General features: G+C 43.0%; 1 protein-coding gene and 1 long non-coding RNA gene across 5 annotated transcripts in view; one reads left to right on the forward strand and one right to left on the reverse strand.

The window, feature by feature from the left end:
- The window catches only part of LOC145858677 (uncharacterized), a 215,904-nt gene that overhangs the window by 16,104 nt on the left and 174,097 nt on the right, over nucleotides 1–25,703 (reverse strand). The window lies entirely within an intron of this gene.
- Nucleotides 1–25,703, forward strand: part of kif23 (kinesin family member 23) — a 59,686-nt gene that overhangs the window by 4,010 nt on the left and 29,973 nt on the right. For 2 of the 4 annotated variants that reach the window (XM_082957481.1, XM_082957483.1), the window contains exons 5-14: nucleotides 456–592; nucleotides 782–894; nucleotides 5,975–6,145; nucleotides 12,166–12,213; nucleotides 12,622–12,734; nucleotides 14,593–14,714; nucleotides 19,471–19,573; nucleotides 21,107–21,186; nucleotides 23,629–23,748; nucleotides 23,963–24,122. In XM_082957481.1, the coding sequence (XP_082813607.1) occupies nucleotides 456–592; nucleotides 782–894; nucleotides 5,975–6,145; nucleotides 12,166–12,213; nucleotides 12,622–12,734; nucleotides 14,593–14,714; nucleotides 19,471–19,573; nucleotides 21,107–21,186; nucleotides 23,629–23,748; nucleotides 23,963–24,122 (1,167 nt within the window). The remainder of the gene's footprint in view (nucleotides 1–455; nucleotides 593–781; nucleotides 895–5,974; nucleotides 6,146–12,165; nucleotides 12,214–12,621; nucleotides 12,735–14,592; nucleotides 14,715–19,470; nucleotides 19,574–21,106; nucleotides 21,187–23,628; nucleotides 23,749–23,962; nucleotides 24,123–25,703) is intronic. The other 2 variants (XM_082957482.1, XM_082957484.1) reach the window with 1 other exon arrangement.

Below are 25,703 nucleotides of genomic sequence, written 5' to 3' on the forward strand. Positions count from 1 at the left end.
CTGACCATCCAGAACCACAACAACACATGGCAGCTTGTTGTCATTGTTGCTAGCTGTCTGACCATCCAGAACCATAACAACACATGGCTGCTTGTTGTCATTGTTGCTAGCTGTCTGACCATCCAGAACCACAACAACACATGGCAGCTTGTTGTCATTGTTGCTAGCTGTCTGACCATCCAGAACCATCCAGAACCACAACAACACACTGACTTCTGCCCCATTTTTAAAGCGTGCGCGTTGTTTTTGTGACGTTGTCAGCTAACCTTTCTATACACTTGGAACTAAACAGGATGTAACTTGGAAGGACTACCTGAAGTTGTTCATTAATAACTTGTTTTCCATTGCAAAATGTTTTGCTACGGTGTGCGCTAATGTATGTACGACCCTGGAATGTCTTGCCATCTCGTGTTGCATGTCTGTTAATCAGGATGTCTATTCTGTCCCTTCTCCAGGTCTGCTGTTTACCTATGGGGTGACAGGCAGTGGGAAGACCTTCACTATGACTGGGTCTCCAGGACAGGGAGGTCTCCTGCCCCGCTCCCTAGACATGATCTTCAACAGCATCGGCCCTTACCAGGCCAAGCGATTCGTAAGAGAAATTAGAAACTTTTTAGTTTTTATTTATGTTTTGGTCTTCAAAGCTGGTCTAAAGTCAAGCTGAGTCCATAATACAATACCGTGTGTTATAATGAGCTTACTTGAGACTTGGTTAGATAAATCTCCCAGTTTTGATCCGTATTGAATGGGACAGACTGTTTAATTCCCCTGTGATGTGCAGGTGTTAAAGACGGATGATAAGAATGGCATGGAGGTCCAGAATCGGGTGGATGCTCTGTTGGAACGCCAGAAGAGGGAGAACCAACCAGCTGTTGTCCCTAAAACACCTTCCAGGTGAGGTTTGTTTTTATGAGGAGGAAGCCTGAAATGCAAGTCTGTCTTTTATATCAATGATCCTCAAACATATTGTCCCTGTGTGATTGTTATACTGTATGTCAATGGAATGTGTTTTATTTAGCGATGCGGAGAATGTGGACAGAATCAAGACATTAAAACAGAATAAAAAAAAAAAAATATTCAAATCTATTGAACTTGGTAGGAAGCAACTAAATGTATTGAAAATGAATCAATTTTCCCAAGTTTATCATAAGACATGAATAGAATGCATCAGTGATTTGTTTTTTTTCTGCAACTATGTAGTTGTTAGTAAATCACGCTAATGAAAAGTCTTCTGGTAGATGGGGAAAAGCTTTTCCCAAACACATGTGATTTTTGCTAATGAAAACCTAAAGAAAACAGTGGGAAACATAGGAATTGCAATTCAATCATATAGAATCGCAATACTTGCATATCGTACCTGCACCTAAGTATGGTGATAATGTCGTATGGTGATAATGTCGTATGGTGATACATTACATTACATTTAAGTCATTTAGCAGACGCTCTTATCCAGAGCGACTTACAAATTGGTGCATTCACCTTATGATATCCAGTGGAACAACCACTTTACAATAGTGCATCTAAATCTTTTAAGGGGGGGGGGGGGGGGGGGGTTAGAAGGATTACTTTATCCTATCCCAGGTATTCCTTAAAGAGGTGGGGTTTCAGGTGTCTCCGGAAGGTGGTGATTGACTCCGCTGTCCTGGCGTCGTGAGGGAGCTTGTTCCACCATTGGGGTGCCAGAGCAGCGAACAGTTTTGACTGGGCTGAGCGGGAACTGTGCTTCCTCAGAGGTAGGGAGGCGAGCAGGCCAGAGGTGGATGAACGCAGTGCCCTTGTTTGGGTGTAGGGCCTGATCAGAGCCTGAAGGTACGGAGGTGCCGTTCCCCTCACAGCTCTGTAGGCAAGCACCATGGTCTTGTAGCGGATGTGAGCTTCAACAGGAAGCCAGTGGAGAGAGCGGAGGAGCGGGGTGACGTGAGAGAACTTGGGAAGGTTGAACACCAGACGGGCTGCGGCGTTCTGGATGAGTTGTAGGGGTTTAATGGCACAGGCAGGGAGCCCAGCCAACAGCGAGTTGCAGTAATCCAGACGGGAGATGACAAGTGCCTGGATTAGGACCTGCGCCGCTTCCTGTGTGAGGCAGGGTCGTACTCTGCGAATGTTGTAGAGCATGAACCTACAGGATCACCGCCTTGATGTTAGTGGAGAACGACAGTGTGTTGTCCAGGATCACGCCAAGGTTCTTAGCACTCTGGGAGGAGGACACAAGGGAGTTGTCAACCGTGATGGCGAGATCATGGAAGGGGCAGTCCTTCCCCGGGAGGAAGAGCAGCTCCGTCTTGCCGAGGTTCAGCTTGAGCTGGTGATCCGTCATCCACACTGATATGTCTGACAGACATGCAGAGATGCGATTCGCCGCCTGGTTATCAGAAGGGGGAAAGGAGAAGATTAATTGTGTGTCGTCTGCATAGCAATGATAGGAGAGACCATGTGAGGATATGACAGAGCCAAGTGACTTGGTGTATAGCGAGAATAGGAGAGGGCCTAGAACTGAGCCCTGGGGGACACCAGTGGTGAGAGCGCATGGTGCGGAGACAGATTCTCGCCACGCCGCCTGGTAGGAGCGACCTGTCAGGTAGGACGCAATCCAAGCGTGGGCCGCGCCGGAGATGCCCAACTCGGAGAGGGTGGAGAGGAGGATCTGATGGTTCACGGTATCAAAGGCAGCAGATAGGTCTAGAAGGATGAGAGCAGAGGAGAGAGAGTTAGCTTTAGCAGTGCGGAGAGCCTCCGTGACACAGAGAAGAGCAGTCTCAGTTGAATGCCCAGTCTTGCAACCTGACTGATTAGGATCAAGAAGGTCATTCTGAGAGAGATAGCAGGAGAGCTGGCCAAGGACGGCACGTTCAAGAGTTTTGGAGAGAAAAGAAAGAAGGGATACTGGTCTGTAGTTGTTGACATCGGAGGGATCGAGTGTAGGTTTTTTCAGAAGGGGTGCAACTGTGATAATGTCGTATGGTGATAATGTCGTATGGTGATAATGTCGTATGGTGATAATGTCGTATGGTGAGATCAACTCCCAGCCCTATGTAATACTAACGGCTTCAAATGACCACCTGCCAAATGTGGGTAGATTTAGGTATTGGCAGGTAAGAATGTCTATTTCACCAGCCACGCAAAATTGGCTGGTCAATTTGCAGGGCTCTACAGTGTGAGCATTTGTGTAAAATGTTTATTTAACTAGGCAAGTCAGTTTAACAGATCTTTATTCACAATGACGGCCAAACCCGGACGACGCTGGGCCAATTGTGCGCCGTCCTATGGTACTCGCTATCATGGCCGGATGTGATACAGCCTGGATTCGAACCAAGGGACTGTAGTGACGCCTCTTGCACTGAGATGCATTGCCTTAGACCGCTGCGCCACTCGGGATCCCAACATTAAGCATTCCATTTTCATATTATAAACTGGGTAATTCAAGCCGTGAATGCTGATTGGCTGACAGCCATGGTATATCAGACTCTACCACGGGTATGCCAAAACGTTAATTTTCACTGCTCTAATTGCGTAGGTAACCAGTTTATAACAGCAGTAAGGCTCCTCTGGTTTGTGGTAAATGTCCAATATACCACAGCTCTTCGTGCCTTATTGCTTAACTAATACATTTTGTTTTAGAAACACTACAATGCATAGTCATTTAAAAAAAAAATGAAATTATGGCAAAAAAAAATGTTGCAGTGGCTGGTGGATTTGACTGGTTAAATATATCAGTGGTTGGTGGATTTGACTGGTTAAATATATCAGTGGTTGGTGGATTTGACTGGTTAAATATATCAGTGGTTGGTGGATTTGACTGGTTAAATATGTCAGCGGCTGGTGGATTTGACTGGTTAAATATGTCAGTGGCTGGTGGATTTGACTGGTTAAATATATCAGTGGCTGGTGGATTTGACTGGTTAAATATATCAGTGGTTGGTGGATTTGACTGGTTAAATATATCAGTGGCTGGTGGATTTGACTGGTTAAATATATCAGTGGTTGGTGGATTTGACTGGTTAAATATATCAGTGGTTGGTGGATTTGACTGGTTAAATATATCAGTGGTTGGTGGATTTGACTGGTTAAATATATCAGTGGTTGGTGGATTTGACTGGTTAAATATATCAGTGGTTGGTGGATTTGACTGGTTAAATATATCAGTGGTTGGTGGATTTGACTGGTTAAATATATCAGTGGTTGGTGGATTTGACTGGTTAAATATGTCAGTGGTTGGTGGATTTGACTGGTTAAATATATCAGTGGTTGGTAGGATTTGACTGGTTAAATATATCAGTGGTTGGTGGATTTGACTGGTTAAATATGTCAGTGGTTGGTGGATTTGACTGGTTAAATATATCAGTGGTTGGTGGATTTGACTGGTTAAATATATCAGTGGTTGGTGGATTTGACTGGTTAAATATGTCAGTGGTTGGTGGATTTGACTGGTTAAATATGTCAGTGGTTGGTGGATTTGACTGGTTAAATATATCAGTGGTTGGTGGATTTGACTGGTTAAATATATCAGTGGTTGGTGGATTTGACTGGTTAAATATATCAGTGGTTGGTGGATTTGACTGGTTAAATATATCAGTGGTTGGTGGATTTGACTGGTTAAATATATCAGTGGTTGGTGGATTTGACTGGTTAAATATGTCAGTGGCTGGTGGATTTGACTGGTTAAATATATCAGTGGCTGGTGGATTTGACTGGTTAAATATATCAGTGGCTGGTGGATTTGACTGGTTAAATATATCAGTGGCTGGTGGATTTGACTGGTTAAATATATCAGTGGTTGGTGGATTTGACTGGTTAAATATATCAGTGGTTGGTGGATTTGACTGGTTAAATATGTCAGTGGTTGGTGGATTTGACTGGTTAAATATATCAGTGGCTGGTGGATTTGACTGGTTAAATATATCAGTGGTTGGTAGGATTTGACTGGTTAAATATGTCAGTGGCTGGTTAAATATATCAGTGGCTGGTGGATTTGACTGGTTAAATATATCAGTGGTTGGTGGATTTGACTGGTTAAATATGTCAGTGGCTGGTTAAATATATCAGTGGCTGGTGGATTTGACTGGTTAAATATATCAGTGGTTGGTGGATTTGACTGGTTAAATATATCAGTGGTTGGTGGATTTGACTGGTTAAATATGTCAGTGGCTGGTGGATTTGACTGGTTAAATATATCAGTGGCTGGTAATACTGTATGTTAAACTGAATGCGTCCGTCTGGTGTTTCCAGGAAGAGGCTGGATGGATCCAGAGATATCCACTGTGTAATACTGTATGGTAAACTGAATGTGTCTGTGCCTACTGTGGCCCCTCCCCCCTCGGGCGCGCGCGGCCTACTGTACTGACGTTACAAGCCTGGTTCAGAAATGAGTGGAAAACAATTTATTAGAGAAGAATGGAATAACTTCTTCAATGCTATTTAAGGATATTATCGTGATCATGTTTCACGTTGGATGTATGAACTACAAAAAGGTTAAGATGTGTTTTTTAATCCTGGTGCCGCTCTGCTAGCTAGCTCTGGTCCATCGTGAAGTAAACTCTAGGAAGTTCAGACATTCAATGTTCCTCCATAGAAGCCGCTCCTCTTAGGTCTAATTCTGTGGATTTAATTCAGATAATGATGTCATAACAAGGTGCCCCCCCAGTGCTTCAAGCCTCCTCCGCTACCCTCACTTTCTCTTTCCCCACCCCTGCAAAATGTCATGTAAACAAATATAGCTTGCACGCGCCACAGCAAGCTGCTCTATCTTCACTGATTGGTGAAGTCATTTAATGTTCAGCTGAGGTTTAAAAGGATTCTTTCGGAGGTTTAAAATGGAACAGAAAGGGACAATATCAACTGGTACTTTTTGTGTGTTCAATCCGGTTCAGAACTTTTATTTTGTGGGTCGGGAACGGTTGAACAAAAAATAATTATGGTTCTGTTCAGAACGGAACGATTCAAATTAAAAATGTTGGTTCTAATCCCTGCTCTCCAGGCAGAGGCTGGACCCAGAGTTTGCAGACATGATCAACCCGGAGGAGGCCTGCAGGGCGGACGGCGTGGACGAGGACAGTAGCTACAGTGTGTTTGTGTCCTACATCGAGATATACAACAACTATATCTATGATCTGCTGGAGGAAGCCCCCTACGACCCCATCAAACCCAAGTAAGAAAGATGGAAATGGATATCGTTTATTATTTTTCATGTTTCAGTCAGTCTGTAGATATGGCAAGCATAACTAGTGAAATTATGGATTAAAATCCTACCCCAGCAATTTAATTTTTCTCAGCATAACCCTAGATGAGGCTAATTCCTAAAATACAGTGCATTCAGAAGGTATTCAGACACCTTGACCTTTTCCACATTAATGTTACAGCCTTCTAAAATGGATTTAAAAAAATCCTCAATCTACACACAATACCCCATAATGACAAAGCAAAAACAAGTTTAGAAATGTTTGCTAATTTATTAAATAAAAAAACAGCTATCACATTTACATCAGTAATTCAGACCCTTTACTCAGTACTTTGTTGAAGCACCTTTGGAAACGATTACAGCCTCAAGTTTTCTTGGGTATGACGCTACAAGCTTGGCACACCTGTATTTGGGGAGTTTCTCCCATTTCTTCTCTGCACAGCTATTTTCAGGTCTCTCCAGAGATGTTAGATCGGGTTCAAGTCCAGGCTCTGGCTGGGCCACTCAAGGACATTCAGAGACTTGTCCCGAAGCCACTTCGGCATTGTCTTGGCTGTGTGCTTAGGGTTGTTGTCCTGTTGGAAGGTGAACGTTCGCCCCAGTCTGAGGACCTGAGCTCTGGAGCATGTTTTCATCAAGGATCTCTCTGTACTTTGCTTTGTTCATCTTTCCTTCGATCCTGACTAGTCTCCCAGTCCCTGCCGCTGAAAAACAGCCGCACAGCATGATGCTGCCACCAACATGCTTCACCGTAGGGATGGTGCCAGGTTTCCTCCAGACGTGACGCTTGGCATTCAGGCCAAAGAGTTCAATATTGGTTTCATCAGACCAGAGAATCTTGTTTCTCATGGTCTGAGTCCTTTAGGTGCCTTTTGGCAAACTCCAAGCGGGCTGTCATGTGCCTTTTTACTGAGGAGTGGCTTCCGTCTGGCCACTCTACCATAAAGGCCTGATTGGTGGAGTGCTGCAGAGGTGGTTGTCCTTCTGGAAGGTTCTCCCATCTCCACAGAGGAGCTCTGTCAGAGACCATCAGCTTCTTGTTTTGGTATCCTTCCCCAGATCTGTGCCTCAACACAATCCTGTCTCTGAACTCTACGGACAATTCCTTCGATCTCATGGCTTTGGTTTTTGCTCTGACATGCCCTGTCAACTGAGGGGCCTTATATAAACAGGTGTGAGCCTTTCCAAATCATGTTCAATCAATTGAATTTACCACAGGTGGACTCCAAGTTGTGGAAACATCTCAAAGATGATCAATAGAAACAGGATGCACCTGAGCTCAATTTCGAGTCTCATAGCAAAGGGTCTGAATACTTATGTAAATAAGGTATTTCTGTTTTTTATTTAATACGTTTGCAAAAAAAATGTTGTATTGTGTGTAGATTGATGGGGGGGATTATTGAATCCATTTTAGAATAAGTCTTTTAAAGTAACAATGTGGGGAAAATTGAAAGGCGTCTGGAAACTTTCTGAGTACACTGTATGATGCTCATACTAGCGATCTCTGAGCAGAGTTGAAAGGCAGTTATTTCTGGACCTACCAGCTACTGTATATACAGAGCCTTAAGATGCTACTCACACACCTTGACCTATTCCACATTTTGTTGTTACATCCTGAATTCAAAATGGATTACATTTGTTTTTTTTTTCTCACCCATCTACACACAATACCTCATAATGACAAATTGAAAACATGTATTTTGACATTTTTATCAAATATATTTTAAAATTAAATACAGTAATCTCATTTACGTAAGTATTCGCAAACCCAACTCAGTACTTTGTAAAAGCACCAGTGATTACAGCAGTGGGTCTTGCTGGTTAAGTATCTAAGAGCTTTCCACACCTGGATTGTGCAACATTTGCTAATTATTCTTTACAAAATTCTTCAAGCTCTGATAAATTGGTTGTGGATCATTGCTAGACAACCATTTTCAGGTCTTGGCGTAGTATTGACTTAAATCTAACTCGGCCACTCGAACATTCGCTGTCTTCTTGGTAAGCAACTCCAGTGTAGATGTGGCCTTGTGTTTTAGGTTATTGTCCTGCTGAAAGGTGAATTAATTTCCCAGTGTCTGGTGGAAAGCAGACTGAACCAGGTTTTGCCTGTGCTGAGCTCATCTCTGTACCACCACACATACAATTATCTGTAAGGTCCCTCAGTTGAGCAGTGAATTTTAAACGGATTCAACCACAAAGGGAGGTTTTCCAATGCCTCGCAAAGAAGGGCACCCATTGGTAGATAAAATAAAAAGCAGACACTGAATATCCCTTTGAGCATGGTGAAGTTTTTCAGGATAAAAATATTTATTTTTTATCCTGAAACTCCCCAGTCCTTAACGATTACAAGCATACCCATAACATGATGGAGTCACCACTATGCTTGAAAATATGGAGAGGAGTAGTCAGTAATGGGTTGTATTGGACTTTTAATTCAGGAGAAAAAAATAATTAATTTGCCACATTTTTGCAGTATTACTTTAGTGCCTTATTGCAAACAGGATGCATGTCTTGGAATATTTTTGTTCTGTATAGTCTTCCATCTTTTCACTCTGTCCTTTTAGGTTAGTTTTGTGGAGTAACTACAATGTTGTTGATCCATCCTCAGGAGAAAACTATCACAGCCATTAAACTCTGTTTTTAAAGTCACCATTGGCCTTATGGTGTAATGCCTGAGCGATTTCCTTCCTCTCCAGCAACTGAGTTAGGAAGGAATCTTTTGTAATGATACACCATCCAAAGTGTAATTAATAACTTCACCATGCTCAAAGGGATATTCAATGTCAGCTTTTTATTTTATCTACCAATAGGTGCCCTTCTTTGCAAGGCATTGGAAAACCTCATTGGTCTTTATGGTTAAATCACTGCTCAATTGAGGGACCTTACAGATAATTGTATTTGTTGGATACAGAGATGAGGTAGTCATTCAGAAATCATGTTAAACACTATTATTGCGCACAGAGTCCATGCAACTTATGTGACTTGTTAAGCTCATGTTTACTCCTGAACTTATTTAGGCTTTCCATTCTTTTTTGGTACAAATTTCACTTTGACATTATGGGGTTATTGTGTTGTAGGCCAGTGACCATTTTTTTTAATCCATTTTAAATTCATGCTGTAACAACAATGTGGAAAAAGTCAAGGGGGTGTGAATACTTTCTGAAAGGCCACTGTATACAATTTCTACAGTGTTGAACATTTTCAAGAGCACCAGTGTTCTTCCTCACTGAGAAATAGAAAAAAAAATTGAACTACCCAGACTGCCTAGTGCTGGCCTTCTGACCAAACTGAGCAACCGGGGCAAGGACCTTGGTTAGGCAGGTGATCAATGTTGGATTCGGGGGTAAACTTTGAACATTGAGATTCTAAAGACATGATCGATCAGAAGCAGTGTGTGTGTGTGTGTGTGTATATAAAGAAGTGAAAGAGGGTTTTATGACAGAAGGTAATAGTTCTCTGTAGAAAGACAGATGGTTTTGGAATGTGTTGGGTGGACGGGAGGAGGTCACAGAATTTCTATAGGGGAAGCGGATGGACATCTGTGGATTAGGCGAAGGAGGGGTTGAGGTCAGATCCCATGAAGGGAGTAATAAGGGTTTTACTATCCTCTTCCTGTGGAACCATAAGATGTAAGGATTGTAGCGAGGGAGGTGTGTCTTAAGTGGGATATATATATATATATATATATATATATACCTGTGATGGTGAGAAATGTTTTGCTGTCTGAATACAGCTGTACAGAACCTTTGGGAAGAATTTAAACTTGGTTAAAGCTTCTCTAGTGTCCGTGAGTTATTTACTCTGGAAAACATTTAGAACCTAAACACCAAGAACCGTGACCATTCTGACAGAACTAGTTCCTTGGCTGAGATGGGAGAGCCTGCCAGAAGGTCAAGTCTCTACAGTACTTCACCAATCTGGGCTTTTTAAGGAGAGTGACCAGACAGAAGCCACTCCTGGGGGGGAAAAGGCACATGACAGCACGCCTGGACTTTACAAAAAACGCATGAGAAAGAGGAAGCCTGAGATCATAAGGTACAAGATTGTGATCTGATGAGACAAATTTGATTTATTTTGCCTGATTGCAAAGTGCTATGTTTGGAAGAACCAAGCACAGCTCATCACCCATCTAACACCAGGGACTGGGAGACTGGTAAGGATAGAGGGAGCAATCAATGGAGCCAAATGCAGGCAAATCCTTAACGAGAACCTGCTTCAGAGTGCAAACGACCTTAGACTGGGGGCGAAGATTTACGCACCAACAGGACAATGACCCCAAGCATACAGCCAAACCAATGCTGGAATGGCTTCAGAACAAGAATTGGAAAGTCTGAGTGGCCCAGCGGAAGCAGAGACTTGAATCCCATTGAAAATCTATGGAAAGACTTGAAGATTGCTGTTCACCGCCTCCCCCCCCATCTAACTTAACAGAGCTTGAGAAAATCTACAAGGAAGAATGGGAGGAAATCCCCAAATCCAGATGTGCAAAGCTGATACAGACATACCCAAGATGACTCAAAGCTGATACAGACATACCCAGGACGACTCAAAGCTGATACAGACATACCCAGGACGACTCAAAGCTGATACAGACATACCCAGGACGACTCAGAGCTGATACAGACATACCCAGGACGACTCAGAGCTGGTACAGACATACCCAGGACGACTCAGAGCTGGTACAGACATACCCAGGACGACTCAGAGCTGGTACAGACATACCCAGGACGACTCAGAGCTGGTACAGACATACCCAGGACGACTCAGAGCTGGTACAGACATACCCAGGACGACTCAGAGCTGGTACAGACATACCCAGGACGACTCAGAGCTGGTACAGACATACCCAGGACGACTCAGAGCTGGTACAGACATACCCAGGACGACTCAGAGCTGGTACAGACATACCCAGGACGACTCAGAGCTGGTACAGACATACCCAGGACGACTCAGAGCTGGTACAGACATACCCAGGACGACTCAGAGCTGATACAGACATACCCAGGACGACTCAGAGCTGATACAGACATACCCAGGACGACTCAGAGCTGATACAGACATACCCAGGACGACTCAGAGCTGATACAGACATACCCAGGACGACTCAGAGCTGATACAGACATACCCAGGACGACTCAGAGCTGATACAGACATACCCAGGACGACTCAGAGCTGATACAGACATACCCAGGACGACTCAGAGCTGATACAGACATACCCAGGACGACTCAGAGCTGATACAGACATACCCAGGACGACTCAGGGCTGATACAGACATACCCAGGACGACTCAGGGCTGATACAGACATACCCAGGACGACTCAGGGCTGTAATTCCTGCCAAAGGTGCTTCTAAGAAGTACTGACTCAGGGGTGTGAATACTTATGCAAATTAGATTTCTGTATTTCATTTATTTAAGAAAAATGCAAACATTACTAAAAACTTGTTTTCACTTTGTCATTATGGGGTATTGTGTGTAGATAGGTGAGAGAGAGAACAATTATTTCATCCACTTGGAATTCAGGCTGTAGCACAACAATGTGGAATAAGTCAAGGGGTATGAATAATTTCAGAAGGCACTGTATGATATTGCTTCAAATCAGAGTAGTAGCTAGTTCCTGGTCCTACTGGCTACTGTAAGGTATAGTTTCATATTAGAGGAGGAGCTGTCTCCCGGTCCTAGTAGAGGAGGAGCTGTCTCCCGGTCCTAGTAGAGGAGGAGCTGTCTCCCGGTCCTAGTAGAGGAGGAGCTGTCTCCCGGTCCTAGTAGAGGAGGAGCTGTCTCCCGGTCCCACTAGCTACTTACTGTAAGGTATAGTTTCCTACTAGAGTAGTAGCTATTTCCTGGTCCTACTGGCTACTGTAAGGTATAGTTTCCTATCAGAGTAGGAGCTATTTCCCGGTCCTACTGGCTACTGTAAGGTATAGTTTCCAACTAGAGTAGTTATTGCAGTCAGATGAAAATGTTCCTGTGTTCCTTACTTTGTTAGGTGGAATGGTGGAGGTACTCCTCAGAGGCAGCCCAACCAAGAGTTCATGTATGTCACATATATAGAGCATTCTCATTTAGCTACATGTCTAATATATACCCTAATACAGAAGCTTGAATGTTGCAACCTGGAAGTGTTCATTTAGTTGTATGGAATTGTCTGTTGTGCTCCTTGTGCTTTGTAGTAGTAGTAGTAGTAGTAGTAGAACTGCTTCATTTAATCATGTTGAATGCTCTGTTGCTTTGTTTGGGTATGTTGCTTGTCTTTCTATGTTGCTTTAGTCTTGCCTGTCCTAATGCTTTCTGTGGCTGTCATAATACACTGCATTAGTCTGGTCCCAGATCTGTTTGTTCTGTTACGAATGACCATAGTTGTTGGCCAGATGACACAAACAGATCTGGGACCAGGCTAGCTCAGCAATATCAGTCAGTTGACACTCTCTGTCTGTCTCTGTAGACCGCCCCAGTCTAAGCTCCTAAGAGAAGACCAGAACCACAACATGTACGTGGCCGGGTGCACCGAGGTAGAAGTTAAGTCTACAGAAGAGGCCTTTGAGGTGTTCTGGAGAGGTAAGATCGTCTCAAACCTTCACTAAACATGTAATCAATTACATTTTATTCAAGGGCGCAGCCCGATTCTGACCATTTTGCACAATTATTGGGGGGGGGAGGGATTGGTCTGTCTGTATATGCAGCCATTAACCTCTCTGGGATTTGTGGGATGCTAGCGTCCCACCTCGACAACAGCCAGTGAAATTGCAGGGCGCCAAATTCAAACAAATCTCATAATGAAAATTCCTCCAACATACAAGTATTATACACCATTTTAAAGATAAACTTCTTGTTAATCCAACCACAGTGTCTGATTTCAAAAAGGCTTTACAGCGAAAGCACACTGTGCGATTATGTTAGGACAGCGCCTAGCCACAAAAAACCATAGACATTTTCCAGCCAAGGAGAGGGCTCACAAAAGTCAGAAATAGCGATTTAAATTAATCACTAACCTTTGATCTTCATCTGGTGGCACTCCCAGGACTCCATGTTACACAATAAATGTTTGTTTTGTTCAATAAAGTCCCTCTTTATGTCCAAAAACCTCAGTTTTAAATTATGTTCAGTAATGCATTGTCTCAAATAACATCCGGTGAAATTGCAGAGCCAAATGACAGAAATACTCATCAACATCGATGAAAGATACACGTGTTGTTCATGGGATTAAAGATCAACTTCTTGTTAATCCAGCCGCTGTGTCAGATTTCAAAAAGGCTTTACGGCGAAAGCAAACCATGCGATTATCTGAGGACAGCACCCCATCAAACAAACACAGACCATCATATTTCATCCCGCCAGGCGCGACATAAAACTCAGAAATAACGATATAATTCATGCCTTACCTTTGAAGAGCTTCTTTTGTTGGCACTCCAATATGTCCCATAAACATCACAAAATGGTCCTTTTGTTCGATTTAATTCCGTCGTTATATCTCCAAAATGTCTATTTATTTGGCGCGTTTGATTCAGAAAAACACCGGTTCCAACTCACACATGACGACAAAATATCAAATTTACCTGTAATCTTTGTCCAAACATTTCAAACAACTTTCCTAATACAACTTTAGGTATTTTTTAACGTAAATAATCGATAACATTTAAGACTGGATAAACTGCGTTCAATATCGGAGGAAAACAAAATGGAGAGTGCTTTCAGATCACGCGCCTCTATCAAACAGTACACTTCCCTCGACCCTCGTTCTGAACTGCCTTACTTCTTCATTACACAAAGGAAAAACATCAACCAATTTCTAAAGACTGTTGACATCCAGTGGAAGCGATAGGAACTGCAAGCAAGTGCCTTAGAAATCTAGATCCCCATAGAAAACCCATTGAAAAGAGAGTGACCTCAAAAAAAGAAAATCCTGGTTGGTTTGTCCTCGGAGTTTCCTGCCAAATAAGTTCTGTTATACACAGACATCATTCAAACAGTTTTAAACTTCAGTGTTTTCTATCCAAATCTACTAATAATATGCATATCCTAGCTTCTGGGCCTGAGTAGCAGGCAGTTTACTTTGGGTATGCTTTTCATCCAGACGTGAAAATACCGCCCCCTATCCCTAGAGAGGTTAAAGCCCTTTTTTACAGCAATACTGTTTTCTTAAAGTGCTTTACTCATCCTAGCCACCCAGAGACCAAGTAACATTTGTATACTATCACAACCCATCCATTCTGTGTTTGACATGGGCCCTATCATGTTCTTGAGTAGGTAATTGAGGTTGGTTGGGTGATTTTGGTCGAACTTCATCTCCCGTTTCCTTGTTTATAAGTTGGAAGAAGAGGCGTATCGCCAACACTCAGCTCAACAGAGGGTCCAGTCTCTCCCACAGTGTGACGTTGTATAGATGGTAGGTTGACTGTGTCTGGTTATGTTACAGGACAGAAGAAGAGGCGTATCGCCAACACTCAGCTCAACAGAGAGTCTAGTCGCTCCCACAGTGTCTTCATCATCAAACTGGCCCAGGCCCCTCTAGATGCAGATGGGGACAACATCTTACAGGTAATATCATATATATATATATATATATATGGCCCTTTTATCTCATCTCTTTCTCGTCAATGGAATCAGACAAGAATCCCACTCCTTAACGACTGTGTTGGTCTGACCAATCGGAATCCATGTTTCAAGATTGTTTTGATCACGTGGACTGGGAAATGTTCCGGGTCACCTCCTGAGAATAACATTGACGTATACAATGTTACAGTGACGGGTTCATCAGGAAGTGGATAGAGGATGTTGTTCCTACTGTGACTGGGTTCATCAGGAAGTGGATAGAGGATGTTGTTCCCACTGTGACTGGGTTCATCAGGAAGTGGATAGAGGATGTTGTTCCCACTGTGACTGGGTTCATCAGGAAGTGGATAGAGGATGTTGTTCCCACTGTGACTGGGTTCATCAGGAAGTGGATAGAGGATGTTGTTCCCACTGTGACTGGGTTCATCAGGAAGTGAATAGAGGATGTTGTTCCTACTGTGACTGGGTTCATCAGGAAGTGGATAGAGGATGTTGTTCCCACTGTGACTGGGTTCATCAGGAAGTGGATAGAGGATGTTGTTCCCACTGTGACTGGGTTCATCAGGAAGTGGATAGAGGATGTTGTTCCCACTGTGACTGGGTTCATCAGGAAGTGAATAGAGGATGTTGTTCCCACTGTGACTGGGTTCATCAGGAAGTGGATAGAGGATGTTGTTCCCACTGTGACTGGGTTCATCAGGAAGTGGATAGAGGATGTTGTTCCCACTGTGACTGGGTTCATCAGGAAGTGGATAGAGGATGTTGTTCCTACTGTGACTGGGTTCATCAGGAAGTGAATAGAGGATGTTGTTCCTACTGTGACTGGGTTCATCAGGAAGTGGATAGAGGATGTTGTTCCCACTGTGACTGGGTTCATCAGGAAGTGGATAGAGGATGTTGTGGGAGGAGAGGGGGTGAAGGCCCTGGTGGAGTGGTGGCAGGAAATATAATGTCTCCCTCAACGTCAAACAAAACGAAGGAGTTGATCGTGGACTTCAGGACACAGCAGAGGGATCCACGGCCATCAGACTGTTATATAGTCACCACTAGCCAGCCCCTGCCCAGTACCCAGCCCTGAACTTTAGTCAGTGTAACTAGCCAGCCCTGAACTTTAGTCAGTGTAACTAGCCAGCCCTGAACTTTAGTCAGTGTTACTAGCCAGCCCTGAACTTTAGTCAGTGTAACTAGCCAGCCCTGAACTTTAGTCAGTGTAACTAGCCAGCCCTGAACTTTAGTCAGTGTAACTAGCCAGCCCTGAACTTTAGTCAGTGTAACTAGCCAGCCCTGAACTTTAGTCAGTGTTACTAGCCAGCCCTGAACTTTAGTCAGTGTTACTAGCCAGCCCTGAACTTTAGTCAGTGTTACTAGCCAGCCCTGAACTTTAGTCAGTGTTACTAGCCAGCCCTGAACTTTAGTCAGTGTTACTAGCCAACTACCACCCTGTACTCAACCCTGTACCAGGCATAAAATGAACACCTGCCAATTTACATTTACGTCATTTAGCAGACGCTCTTATCCAGAGCGACTTACAAATTGGTGCATTCACCTTATGATATCCAGTGGAACAACCACTTTACAATAGTGCATCTAAATCTTTTAAGGGGGGGGGTTAGAAGGATTACTTTATCCTATCCCAGGTATTCCTTAAAGAGGTGGGGTTTCAGGTGTCTCCGGAAGGTGGTGATTGACTCCGCTGTCCTGGCGTCGTGAGGGAGCTTGTTCGGTATTGGCGTGTAAGAATGTCTATTTCACCAATGGCGTTGCTAGGTGGTGAGTTTGTAGGGCTCTACAGGGCATTACATTCGCAAACAAAAATACTCAAGTATGAGTGAGTTGCCATTTTTATTGTATAATGCCGCAGTAGCTGTTTTCAAAGTATTTCTGCGGTTTTGTTTCATAGCTGCTAATCTCTTGGCTATTTACATTGTTTAGTTTAACATTGTTTAGTTTACAAGCGCTGTTGTTCATTTAAAATAGGCTTCGACACCTGAAAGCATGATTTGGCCACAGAGGATCAGTAGCTTGTCAAATTTTAAAACCGATGGATTGTTTTAAGGACCCCTCCAATTAGGGCAGAGCCCGGGGCGAATACTAAATCAGCCTATTGATTGTTGAGTTGCGACTGTCAGTGAAAAGCAAACCGACCAAGCCAGGCGTATCGCAATGTTTGGAAAATACAATCGCGGGAAAAACTTTTTTGTTATACAAATTCTCCACTTAATTGAGCGAAAAAGTATTGTATCTTATTGGCACCAGAGGAGAACATGGGCCATATCCCCTGTGAGTGTGCAATATTCACTGTCATTATCATTGGGCTAGTTCCACTTTTTGTTTTGTTTTTGGACATTCATTTCCTCCTCCAGGTTAGATGTATTTTGTATTGTATTTATCTCCACTTTTTGTAGGGCGATTTAATTTTTTTTTTTAATATATTTTATTTAAAAAAATAATTTTTATATATATATTTTTTTTATATAGATCAGACAACGTTGTCAGTGTCAGCAGAGTAGACTAGCCTGTCATTTGTTCTATTAAAAAATACTCTGCTAATGTTTCCAGCCATGTAGAATCGCATGAAACGTGTTTTATAAAAGGTCAACATGTTCCTGTGCAAAGAAAATAGATGAAATGTTCTGCAAACCAGTGATTGAATTATATTATCAGCCTAAATTATGACACCAACCTAATAATCACATTAGGAATAGTAGGCTAACTTGCATAATTCTGAAAATGCGTGGATGCATGGACACTTTTATTATAAAGGGGAATTTTTATGGTGAACATTTGCTTCCCCAAACTTGAAACCCACTCGTCGCCTTTGTTTAAAATACCTGTCCTAATTTACTTTTCCTCAGCCAACTAGACGAGTAATGAACAGCTAAATCACTAACCTATGTCAATCTACTATCCCCCATAGTACAAAAGTTGACCTGTTTTTATTATTGGTCAGCTCGTCGTTCCTTGCAAGAAAGAAATGGCCTATTCCAAACTGACTCTCGGACCGTTGTGGAGCGGTAGATCCCAAAACGTTAAAAGCATTCTGGCTCAAGCAACAGATCAGATCGTTTAGCATAAAATGTTGATGAACTTATTATTTCTTCACATTATAAATGCAGCAATGTGCATAAAGCAGTAGGCTACGAGAGAATTTCTAGCTATTTTTTTTATCGTTGCCATTGTTTTTTTTTATTTACACACGATTGCCTTTAGAATTGTTGCACAATATGAAAGCATGTTTCACTCCAGCAGCAAGAAACGGCTGTTTTGAGCCGTGGCGGCGGTGGTTTTGAGCCGTGGCGGCGGCGGTTTTCAGCTCTACATCCGCTGGCATTTCAATCAATGAAGAGGCTAAAATTCATTATTTCGCAATGGGATTTTTTCTCCCCCTTGGACCCGAACAATTGGCCGTCGCCAATTTTATTTATCGGCAAAAGTAAATAACATCCAAAAGCCAGCTATTACCGGCTAATGGAAACTGTGCTATGTACATAGTCATTGGACACTGGTCACTTTTTAATAATGTTTACATCAGGCATTCACAAACTTTTTTTTGTCCCATGACCCCATTTTGATATCGGGGGAAATTCTGTGACCCCATTTTGATATCGGGGAAATTCTGTGACCCCAACCATGTGAAAAAAATTGTTAGCAGCAGTCAATGTTGACTTTTTTATTTGGAGGCTACAGCAGCCAATTGAAAAACATGAACAGTATTTCTGATTGTCTTCTCAACTCACCATCAGATACTGTTTAATGTGTGGCTATGATGATAGTCAATTTCAAACTAGTCTTACATTATGTATCTTATCCTCACCACCACTAATGAGATGGGTGTGGCTTGATGCATGTCGCGTCAGAGCTTCTCAAAGTCAGGGGGCGTGGTCGACAGTGCCAGCCTGGATGGATATTTGGTTTTAATTCAGACGAGAGCACTGAATCCAGCTTCACACAGATATGAGCTGGCGTCGTGTACCATGAGTTTAATGGAGTTGGAAGTCTAAGATTTCCCAGGTCTGGGTTCCCCTCTTGTTTTGAACGCAGCACTAATGCTCAGAGGGAAGACGGCAGGGGTGTTCCCTTTGAGTCAGGACCCAAAACCCCTCCGTAGTGACCCGGGAATGTGTTGTCTGCAGCATTCGGTCACATGACAGCTCGATCAGCTGTTGGATTTCACTCACTGGCATGTCAACTGAGCCAAACGGATTGGGAAGTAGGTCCCAAAGGGCTCTTTCCAGCGTTAGAGGTGAGCATTCATAACTTGTGTGGGACACTGGTGCTCTTTTCTGTTAGAAACATGCACAGCCAAGGGAAGAGGGTAAGAATTATTTCCTCTGACTCGATCACTCATCTGCAGAATGTTTTTGTATTTCCCATGCATGCGTGCTAAGCTAACCTATGGATTTTATTTTTTAAAAGATGATCCTACATAGCTAAATGATCCTATCTGGAAGTTGGCAGATGGGTGGTAACGAGTCGCGTCACGTTTCCGTGAGAAGAGCGATTTTTCGGGATGTCTCCTGGTCTGCCAAACACTGTTGTAGCTTTGCCACCTTCCACCGCAGATGTGAAAGACTGGCATCGACATATCTCTAGCCTAAACAGATGACTTTATATGGGGGTTGTATTATTAAGATCATTTTGTTTTCTGTGGGGGTGTGGACATGGACTATAGGGGGGGTAAAAATAACTTTGTCTAGTTGAAGAGTAAATATGTATAAATGTTTTTACTTTGTGTGCTCAGGATAAGAACCAGGTGAGCGTCAGCCAGCTGTGCCTGGTTGACTTGGCGGGGAGTGAGCGCACAAGCAGGACTCGGGCCGAGGGCAACCGCCTCAGAGAAGCAGGTGGGTTCTAGTCACTTCCCATTCAACAATGTCAGGGTTCTTCCCAGGATGTTTTAACAAGGTGGGGCTTCTGAGTACGGTGGGAGGGAGGGCCTTTTGAACACCTGAAACTGCCATCTAGGTAATGGTATTAAACAAAGGGCAGTCTTTGGGGAACCCTGAGTATAAATGTTATTATTAAACAAAGGGCAGTCTTTGGGGAACCCTGAGGTTAAATGTTATTATTAAACAAAGGGCAGTCTTTGGGGAACCCTGAGGTTAAATGTTATTATTAAACAAAGGGCAGTCTTTGGGGAACCCTGAGGTTAAATGTTATTATTAAACAAAGGGCAGTCTTTGGGGAGAACCCTGAGGTTAAATGTTATTATTAAACAAAGGGCAGTCTTTGGGGAGAACCCTGAGGTTAAATGTTATTATTAAACAAAGGGCAGTCTTTGGGGAACCCTGAGGTTAAATGTTATTATTAAACAAAGGGCAGTCTTTGGGGAACCCTGAGGTTAAATGTTATTATTAAACAAAGGGCAGTCTTTGGGGAGAACCCTGAGGTTAAATGTTATTATTAAACAAAGGGCAGTCTTTGGGGAACCCTGAGGTTAAATGTTATTATTAAACAAAGGGCAGTCTTTGGGGAACCCTGAGGTTAAATGTTATTATTAAACAAAGGGCAGTCTTTGGGGAACCCTGAGGTTAAATGTTATTATTAAACAAAGGGCAGTCTTTGGGGAGAACCCTGAGGTTAAATGTTATTATTAAACAAAGGGCAGTCTTTGGGGAGAACCCTGAGGTTAAATGTTATTATTAAACAAAGGGCAGTCTTTGGGGAACCCTGAGGTTAAATGTTATTATTAAACAAAGGGCAGTCTTTGGGGAACCCTGAGGTTAAATGTTATTATTAAACAAAGGGCAGTCTTTGGGGAGAACCCTGAGGTTAAATGTTATTATTAAACAAAGGGCAGTCTTTGGGGAACCCTGAGGTTAAATGTTATTATTAAACAAAGGGCAGTCTTTGGGGAACCCTGAGGTTAAATGTTATTATTAAACAAAGGGCAGTCTTTGGGGAACCCTGAGGTTAAATGTTATTATTAAACAAAGGGCAGTCTTTGGGGAGAACCCTGAGGTTAAATGTTATTATTAAACAAAGGGCAGTCTTTGGGGAACCCTGAGGTTAAATGTTATTATTAAACAAAGGGCAGTCTTTGGGGAACCCTGAGGTTAAATGTTATTATTAAACAAAGGGCAGTCTTTGGGGAGAACCCTGAGGTTAAATGTTATTATTAAACAAAGGGCAGTCTTTGGGGGGAACCCTGAGGTTAAATGTTATTATTAAACAAAGGGCAGTCTTTGGGGGGAACCCTGAGGTTAAATGTTATTATTAAACAAAGGGCTGTCTTTGGGGAACCCTGAGTATAAATCTTATCCACTACCAGGAAACATCGGTTTTTACTTGGACAGCTGAAGAAAGCTGACATTTATCTTCAGGAAATATGCCTTTTCTACTTGTAAGTTGAAATGTATATTTCTGTATATTTTCAGGTAACATCAACCAGTCGCTCATGACTTTGAGGACGTGTATCGAAGTGCTTCGGGAGAATCAAATGTGTGGCACAAACAAGGTTCGGATTGCATGTAATACATTCTGGACCATTTATGTACTCCATACTACCCTTGTGTTCTGTATATGATGCTGTAGGCAGTGGAACAAACTATGTACCTTTGGGGATATTTATCTTTACTACACCACATTATCTTTATCTGGCAGTATACTGTACTGCTCTGTATTTGGCGGAGTAGACAGGCCATGCTGTATCATAGGGTTCATCATTTGGCAGAGTAGACAGGCCATCCTGTATCATAGGGTTCATCATTTGGCAGAGTAGACAGGCCATGCTGTATCATAGGGTCTGTATTTGGCAGAGTAGACAGGCCATGCTGTATCATAGGGTCTGTATTTGGCAGAGTAGACAGGCCATGCTGCATCATAGGGTCTGTATTTGGCAGAGTAGACAGGCCATGCTGTATCATAGGGTCTGTATTTGGCAGAGTAGACAGGCCATGCTGTATCATAGGGTCTGTATTTGGCAGAGTAGACAGGCCATGCTGTATCATAGGGTCTGTATTTGGCAGAGTAGACGGGCCATGCTGCATCATAGGGTCTGTATTTGGCAGAGTAGACAGGCCATGCTGTATCATAGGGTCTGTATTTGGCAGAGTAGACAGGCCATGCTGTATCATAGGGTCTGTATTTGGCAGAGTAGACAGGCCATGCTGTATCATAGGGTCTGTATTTGGCAGAGTAGACAGGCCATGCTGTATCATAGGGTCTGTATTTGGCAGAGTAGACAGGCCATGCTGTATCATAGGGTCTGTATTTGGCAGAGTAGACAGGCCATGCTGTATCATAGGGTCTGTATTTGGCAGAGTAGACAGGCCATGCTGTATCATAGGGTCTGTATTTGGCAGAGTAGACAGGCCATGCTGTATCATAGGGTCTGTATTTGGCAGAGTAGACAGGCCATGCTGTATCATAGGGTCTGTATTTGGCAGAGTAGACAGGCCATGCTGTATCATAGGGTCTGTATTTGGCAGAGTAGACAGGCCATGCTGTATCATAGGGTCTGTATTTGGCAGAGTAGACGGGCCATGCTGTATCATAGGTTCATCATTTGGCAGAGTAGACAGGCCATGCTGTATCATAGGGTCTGTATTTGGCAGAGTAGACAGGCCATGCTGTATCATAGGGTCTGTATTTGGCAGAGTAGACAGGCCATGCTGTATCATAGGGTCTGTATTTGGCAGAGTAGACAGGCCATGCTGTATCATAGGGTCTGTATTTGGCAGAGTAGACAGGCCATGCTGTATCATAGGGTTCATCATTTGGCAGAGTAGACAGGCCATGCTGTATCATAGGGTCTGTATTTGGCAGAGTAGACAGGCCATGCTGTATCATAGGGTCTGTATTTGGCAGAGTAGACAGGCCATGCTGTATCATAGGGTCTGTATTTGGCAGAGTAGACAGGCCATGCTGCATCATAGGGTCATCATATGGTTGCTGTGCAGGTTTTGGGCCTAACAAAAATGGTTGCTATGCAGGCTGGCTAATGTCTGAAGCTACAAAAGTCTACAGTTGGAAGGGCAGCAAATGAACAGAATTAGAAATTAGGCTAGTAATTTAATAGGATCTTTATGAGCAAACTCTCCATTTGTCTAGTTTCATGGCTTTTTATTTACTTTGATATATCCATGATAATGTTGTGGTATGATTTCCCCTGGATCAGGAAACGAACACAGCTTTCTCTGTGCAGGCCAGCGTCAATTTCACAGCTTTCTCTGTGCAGGCCAGCTTCAATTTCACAGCTTTCTCTGTGCAGGCCAGCTTCAATTTCACAGCGTTCTCTGTGCAGGCCAGATTCAATTTCACAGCGTTCTCTGTGCAGGCCAGCTTCAATTTCACAGCTTTCTCTGTGCAGGCCAGATTCAATTTCACAGCTTTCTCTGTGCAGGCCAGCTTCAATTTCACAGCTTTCTCTGTGCAGGCCAGCTTCAATTTCACAGCTTTCTCTGTGCAGGCCAGCTTCAATTTCACAGCTTTCTCTGTGCAGGCCAGCTTCAATTTCACAGCTTTCTCTGTGCAGGCCAGCTTCAATTTCACAGCTTTCTCTGTGCAGGCCAGCTTCAATTTCACAGCTTTCTCTGTGCAGGCCAGCTTCAATTTCACAGCTTTCTCTGTGCAGGCCAGATTCAATTTCAAAAGTTAAACATTGTTTTCCGAGGTCAGGCGTACAGCAAGGTTTATACAAACCATAACTATTGAAAATCAAATGCTAGGCTAGAAGAAGCATGTTGTATTGCTTATAAAAACATTGGTCGCATGTCGGAGAGAATGTTGGTCTCCTGTTGTTGGTCTGTGTGAATCCTTAGGACTAAAGTTTAGCCCGGGGTTAACAACGGCTGGTGTGAACACATGCTAGTCCAGCCCAGAGGCCAGTCTAGCCTGGGGCTGAGAACAAGGCACTGTGAACAGGCCTAATGTAAAGGTTTCTCTCCTCCACACACAGATGGTTCCATACCGGGACTCCAAGGTGACTCACTTGTTCAAGAACTACTTTGACGGGGAGGGTAAAGTACGGATGGTTGTATGTGTCAATCCTAAAGCCGACGACTATGAAGAAACCATGGTGAGTCCATTATCCCCTACATGGAATAATTCTCCCGCTGTTTAGGTTCTGTTTTTAGGAATGTATGCGTCTTTGTGCCTTACATTCTTCTATGGCGACAAAATGACTGCTTTTGATTGAACCCACAATCTTGGCTTTGTGAGCTCCATGCTTTTACTTACTGAGCCACACCGGTCCATGTGTGATCTGTCTGATACCCCGTTTGTTTCTGCAGCTGGTGATGCGTTTTGCTGAGATGACCCAGGAAGTAGAGGTAGCCAGGCCCGTGGACAGGCCCATCTGTGGCTTCGCTGCTGGGCGCCGGCAGAAAAACCAAGCCTTCAAAGACGAGCTGTCGCGACGTCTGGAGGAACGAGGAGGTCCTGTCGACGCAGGTAGAGAGGGTGGCTGCTGCACTTTGAGTAATAATATAGATCATGCCGCTTGCCTGATGCTTTTATTCAAAGTCACTCACGGTACAGTGACGGTATACAGCGTCTTCAGAAAGTATTCATACCCCTTATTCCACGTTTTGTTACAGCCTGAATTCAACATGGATTTAATTGTTTTTCTCACCTGTCTACACACACACTACCCCATAATGACAAAGTGAAAACAACATGTTTTCGAAATGTTTACAAATGTATTGAAAATAAAATACAGATATCTAATTTACATAAGTATTCACACCTCTGAGTCAACACATGTTAGAATCACCTTTGGCAGCGATTTGTGTCTTTCTGGGTAAGGCTCAAAGAGCTTTGCACACCTGGATTGTACCACATTTGTCCATTTTTATTCTTTTCAAAATTATTGCAACTCTGTTAAATTGGTTGTTGATCATTGCTAGATAACCATTTTCAAGTCTCAACTCGGCCACTCAGGAACATTCAATGTCTTCTTGGTAAGCATCTCCAGTGTAGATGTGGCCTTGTGTTTTAGGTTATTGTCCTCCTGAAAGGTGAATTCATCTCCCAGTGTCTGGTGGAAAGCAGACTGAACCAGGTTTTCCTCTAGGATTTTGCCTGTGCTTAGCTTGATACCGTTTATTTTTTATCCTGAAAAACTCCCCAGTCCTTAATTATTACAAGCATACCCATAACATGATGCAGCCACCACTATGCTTGAAAATATGGAGAGTGGTACTCAGTAATGTGTTGTGTTGGATTTGCCCCAAACATAACACTATGTATTCAGGACATAAAGTGAATTGCTTTGCCACATGTTTTGCAGTTTTAGTTTAGTACCTTGTTGCAAACAGGATGCATGTTTTAGAATATTTGTATTACGTTCAGGCTTCCTTCTTTTCACTCTGTTATTTATGTTCGTATTGTGGAGTATCTACAATGTTGTTGATCCATCCTCAGTTCTCTATCACAGCCATTCAACTCTGTAACTGTTTTAAAGTCACCATTGGTTTCATGGTAAAATCCCCAAGTGTTCCTTCTTCTCGAGGGACCGTACAATTATCTGTATGTGTGGGGTACAGAGATGAGGTAGTCATTCAGAAATCATGTTCAACACTATTATTGGACACAGAGTGAGTCCATGACACTTGTGTGAGTTGTTAAGTACATGTTTACTCCTGAACTTTAGGCTCGCCATAACAAAAGGGGTTGAATACTTATTGACTCAAGACATAATTATTGGGGGAAAACATGATTCCTCTTTGACATTATGGAGTATTCTGTGTGTGTGTGTGTAGGCCAGTGACTGTTTTAAAATCAGGCTGTAACAACAATGTGTAAGAAGTTGTTAGGTTCTTATTTTTCCAGAGTAAATAACTCACGGACACTAGAGAAGCTTTAACCAAGTTTAATTCTTCCTAAAGGTTCTGTACAGCTGTATTCAGACAACCCAACATTTGTCCCACTCGGAGATAGATATATATATATATATATATATATATCTCACTTAAGACCCTCCTCCTTCTCTCCAATGGCTACATCTTATGGTTTCACAGGAAGAGAATAAAG

This window comes from Salmo salar, chromosome 10 (assembly GCF_965601325.2).
Source record: "Salmo salar chromosome 10, fSalSal1, whole genome shotgun sequence".
NCBI lineage: Eukaryota > Metazoa > Chordata > Actinopteri > Salmoniformes > Salmonidae > Salmo > Salmo salar.